General features: G+C 43.9%; 1 protein-coding gene across 1 annotated transcript in view; it reads right to left on the bottom strand.

Moving 5' to 3' along the window:
- The window catches only part of ADARB2 (adenosine deaminase, RNA-specific, B2 (non-functional)), a 301,952-nt gene extending 299,664 nt beyond the window's left edge, over positions 1 to 2,288 (bottom strand). Inside the window, exon 1 of the mRNA XM_006874423.1 lies at positions 1,356 to 2,288. Within this exon, the coding sequence (XP_006874485.1) occupies positions 1,356 to 2,288 (933 nt within the window). The remainder of the gene's footprint in view (positions 1 to 1,355) is intronic.
- Positions 2,289 to 5,265: the final 2,977 nt, after the last annotated feature.

The raw sequence follows: 5,265 nt of genomic DNA, 5'->3' as shown, positions 1-5,265 counted from the left end.
TATATATATATTTGTCTGCCTTTCCATTGTATCCCCTGTGCTTGAATCCCAGTCATAATTCAAAAGGAGGGCTCCATCATGATATATTTTACTTGTATGGCCATGAAGTATCCCCTTAGAGATAACAGAGGTGTGGGTGGTCCCCTGCATTATTTCACAGATTTATTATCTCCCAAAGCAAAATACTGGATCACATTCTCGGAGCTGTGATGTAATAATGAAACGATCATAATAATAACTTACAATGATTGACTACTTACTATGAATCCCACACAGGGCTAAGTGCTTTTTAACTATGGAAAATGCTTCTTTCCTTGACTGATGCCAAAAATGAATAAAGACAATTTTCTGTATCTAATACATTAGCAATGCCCACAAATAATCTTCAGAATGATAAGAGAAAATAGCAATTTGCATAAATAAGCAATTAAAAGACTTGGAAGCATAAGGTTATTGAACAGATCCTGACACATACAGAGTGCTAAAAAAAATATTTCTTCAGTGAATGAAAGGCAACTAATGATAAGAAAGCAGAATTCACACTATATATGAAAAGACCCAGAAAGTAATAATATTAAGTGAGAAAAGTAAGGATCTAAAACATTCTTTTTTTCTGATCTCCTGTGCCTTTTTGCCTTTCGTTTCTAACCTTCTCACTCTCTTTCGGTTCTGCTTTGGAGAATGTCTACCCAGCCTGTATCCTGGAACTACCATGGAGGTACAGGGATTCCAATGGCAACCAAGGAAATGAAAGAACTCAGATTTGCTTGTGCTTTTTTTCCAGTCTTCCCTTATTATCATTCTTAGCTAGACACTCAACACAAACTGCTATCTAACAGATACATATTAATCCTATAACCCTATCTTCTGACTGCCGAGTTCTTAGAGATCAAACTGTTGTAAGAACCTTGCGAAGTCTGGCCTTTCCTCCAGCAAACCTCTGCCTGTAAGAAACGTAAGGTTCCCTGCTCAGTCTCCCTCTCCCTTTATCTTGGGCTGTAGTATCTTCCTTGTAGCTGGAATCATCATTACGAAAATTACCTGGCTTCATTAATTCTCCCATTACCTCGGGTAAGTTGGAGTGTTGACATTCTCTTTCTTTTCTTTACATTCACATGATTCTCTCTCCAAAAAGCCTGAAAATTGCTCTTAATGATAAGGATAGGAAAGGGGGCCTTTTGTGTGTACTAGGCAGAAGCCTAGCTTTCTGGAAAGGAAGTGCTTGGATGCTGCAATCTACTTACAGTAATTGGGGGAGAGGCTCTGACTGCTCCCCCATTTCAGCAAGAACAAGAACAATTCACATTCATCTTAGCATTCTTCCACCTGCGTGGCAGCTACCTGAGAATTCTCACCTGTGGCAAAAGGTGACTTTTATTCCTGCTGGGAGTGTGGCTGGGCAGCCGAATGTTAAAGAGGGCTTGGAGAGCAGCCTGTGCCGCCTGACCTTTGGCCAGCTTCTTGCTACGTCCTGAGCCTTCAAATGTCTTCCCGTCCACTCTCACTGCCATCACAAAACTCTTGGTGTTCTGCTTCTTCACCGTCTCCGAGAGGCAGACGTACCTCAGCCCGGAGCGCAGCTCATTCAGCACTACCACAGGGTTCTTCTCCCGCTGGGCAGTGGGAGCCACCCTGTGCTTGCTGGGCTTGGCTTGGCCCATCAGGTCCAACGTGTGGTAGAGTAACCGTCCTTGTCGATACGCTGTGGAGAGCAATTCAGTGTTCATGGGGCGGCAGCCTGCAAAGTCCTGACTCGGGGTGGAGGGTTCAAACTCCTTGAACAGAGTATCTGGGAAATCAGCCTGGTCGGACGTGAAGTCTGTGGATGGGCTCATGCTGTTCCCCATGGCAAAGTGAGCTTGGCAGGCATTAGGGAACTGGACAAAGGATTTCAATGCCAACTCAGCTGCCCTCATCTTGGCTTTCTTTTTGGTGGGCCCCGTGCCCTCAAAGGTAACTCCATTGACTTCCACAGCCACTGCGAAGACAGGTGCATGAACAGGACCAGTTTGGGAGACCATCTTGTACTGCAAGCCTGGCTTTAGTTCGTGGAGTTGGACCAGAGCGTTCTTTGGTGTTACTGACCACGAAAGTCTTTTCCAGATCAGCTGCAGTTTGCAGAAATGACCGCTATTTCCTTCCTCCAAAGGTCTTTTCCTTTTTATACTGGGTGCACTTGCTCTCGCCCTGTCACTGGGGGGTAGCGGTTTTGTCTCCAGGTTGCCCACATTACGGTTTTCCTTCACTTCTGCACTGCTGGTACCTGGTAGTGAAAATAAATTAGTCATGACCCAAGGCAATGGCAGGTTTTTACTAATGACAAATACAACACCATATTGTGAAACTTGAACTTCATAAATACAAAAGCCCTTACAATAAGGACAACAGAACCCAGGCCTATAAAATGAGCTGTAACAGCCTGTACCGATTTGAAGGAAGCATATTAGTGGAGAAATACGTGAAAAACAGCATTTTTTATTTCTTGGCTGGCAGAAATTATTATGCACCCTTCATGAGTTGGGGAATGACTACCTGCCAGGGACCAATTAACCATGAGGAGGAAGGACATCGACAGCCAGGAGATTTATTCTGGAGCAGTTCTTGGAGAGCTGCATTTCTGAGAAGAAAGCCGGAGGAGGTGGAAGTGGGGAGAGGCGCATCTATCCCGCTCAGCAGTTTTCCCATCTGTCACACTAAGGACTGTTGCTGTGCACTGAAGCCAGCTGCCAGTATCATTCAAACCATCCACCCAGCCCTTCCTCTCTCCCAATGCCACCCTCAACTTGCTTCTCTCCAAAAAGCAAATAAACAAGCAAAATGGCTCTTTTCTTTGTATCAGTCTTGGTCAATGTTGAAGATCAGAGGGGACTTTCCTGCCTGTGATGGGGCAAAGGAGGTAGGGTCCTCCCCATTTGCTGATGTGCCCTGTTCAGATGGGGGCGGCTTTAGGTTGTTGTGAATGAGAAGATGGGAGCTGTTAATGAGCAGAAGGGGTTGCTTTTGTGAGGAAGGTGAGGAGCTCTGCCTTGGGAGCCATCACCTTTGATTTTCTACTTCCAAACAGAGAGTCTCAAAACTCAACCTCCTTATTTTACAATCCCAAATACCAAACCCACTGCCATGGAGTCAATTCCAACCGTAGCAACCCTGGAGGACAGAGTATAATTGTTCCATAGGGTTATTGAGACTACATTTTTACAGGAGGAGAAACCCTCATCTTTCTCCCAAGGAGCTTTAGAACCTCTGACCTTGTGGTTAGTGGTCCAAAGCTTAACCCTTCACCACCAGGCCTCCTTTATTTGACAACAGAAGGTGAAAAAGATTGGCATCTACTCAGCTTACTGAACTAGGGATGACTAAGAACTGAGTCCCAGCTCAGATGCTGTAGGGTGTCTTTTCCTGTCAGGGGTCAGCCAACTACAGCCCACAGATCTATTCCTCTTGCTGCTTATTTTCGTAAATAAAATTGCTTTTGGAACACAGTCCTGCCTATTTGTTTACATACTGCTGAAGGCTGTATTTGCCCTACAGTGTCAGAGTTGAGTACTTGCAACAGAACTCACAAGGCCTCCAAAGCCTGAAGTATTTATTCTCTGGCCCTTTACAGAAAGCCCCTTGTAGCCCGTCCTGGGTGAAACAACCTGCAGCGACTGGGACATGGCTTTTATAGTTAATCTAAAAATGGGACTTCTTACTCTCTACTGTGGCACTGTAAGATAAGCACTGGACTGCTAACCATGAGGTTGGTGGTTCAAACTCACCAGCTTCACTTAACAATAACAACAAGAGCTCTGTGTCAGAATCACATGGGAGGGAAGCTTTTATAACCATCATGTGCTAAAACGTTCATCTGTCAGACACTTGGTTTTAATTGGTCTTTAGTGGGACCCCAACAAATCAGTTGCTGTGGAGTCAATTCCAATTCACAGCTCATGTATGTCAGAGTACAAGTGTGTTTGTTCCATAGGGTTTTCAAGTGCTGAATTTTCTGAAGCAAACTGTGAGAATTTTCTTCAGAGTCATCTCTGGGTGGACTTGAACCTTTTTGGTTAGCAGCTGAGTGTGTTAACTCTTTGTACCACCCAGGGACTCCTGAATGAGGCTCAGGCATTGGTAATTATAAACAGTCCTCCTGGTAATATCAACATGAGAACCACTGGTATAAATGCATGGGAAGGTCCACCTTTAGGCATCAGCCCAGAGCAGCAGTTACAGATGGAGTACGTTGCCCTTGCCTTGTCTCTTAAGTGTCAGTAGAATCTCCCCCTCTTTTTCCCCTTAATTTCTTAGGAAGAAATCACTGAAATGTTGTTTTTGCCACATTAACCAGACAGACAAAGATTTTGAAAAGACAAATAATGCCAATCACCACTTGTCTGTCAGCCGGCTTGTACTATGTGACCTGTGTATTACTGTGGTTCTGGAAGCTCTGCCACTGGTTTTTAAATACCAACAGGGTCACCTGTGGTGGATGAGTTTCAGCAGAGCTTCCAGAATAAGATAGACTAGGAAGAAGGAAAGGCGGGCTACCACTGAATGGTTAGCCATTGAAAATTATTTTATAAATAGCAGTGAAACACTGGCTGAGAGAGTGCTAGAAACTGAGCCCCTTAGGTTGGAAGATGCTCCAAATATCACTGGAGAAGAGCTGCCAACTCAAAAGAGTTGACTTTAATGATGTGAATGGAACAAAGCTTTTGGGACCTTCATTTGTTAATGGAGCAAAATTCAAACTGAGAAGAAACAGCTGTAAACATCCATTAATAATCAGAATGAGGAAAGTACAAAGTATGAACAGAGGAAAATTGGAAGTTGTCAATAATGAAGTGGAATGCATAGAAATTAATATTCTAGGGACTAGTGTGCTGAAATGGACTGATTTTGGCAATTTTGAATCAGACAATCATATGGTTTACTGTGTCAGGAACAACAAATTGAAAGGAATGTCATCACATTCATCATCAAAAAGAACATTTCAAGATCTATCTTGAAATACAATACTATCTGTGATAGGATAATATCCATGGGCCTACACAGCAGGGTTGGAGAAGATCTGGTCTTATACAGATAAGGCCCTGAAAATCATTCCCTCTGGCCCTGCCAAGGCAATTGAAGTTCCATCCATCACATTGTTGTTGTTGTTGTTGTTGTTGTTAGGTGCCATCAAGTCGGTACCAAATCATAGCGAACCTATGCACAACAGAACGAAAACACTGCCCAATCCTGGGCCAACCTCACCATTGTTGCCACGCTTGAGCCACTTTG

This window comes from Chrysochloris asiatica, unplaced genomic scaffold (assembly GCF_000296735.1).
Source record: "Chrysochloris asiatica unplaced genomic scaffold, ChrAsi1.0 scaffold00276, whole genome shotgun sequence".
Classification (NCBI taxonomy): Eukaryota; Metazoa; Chordata; class Mammalia; order Afrosoricida; family Chrysochloridae; genus Chrysochloris; species Chrysochloris asiatica.
The sequence above is the reverse complement of the archived record's forward strand: the minus strand, read 5'-3'. Positions and strand labels throughout refer to the sequence as shown.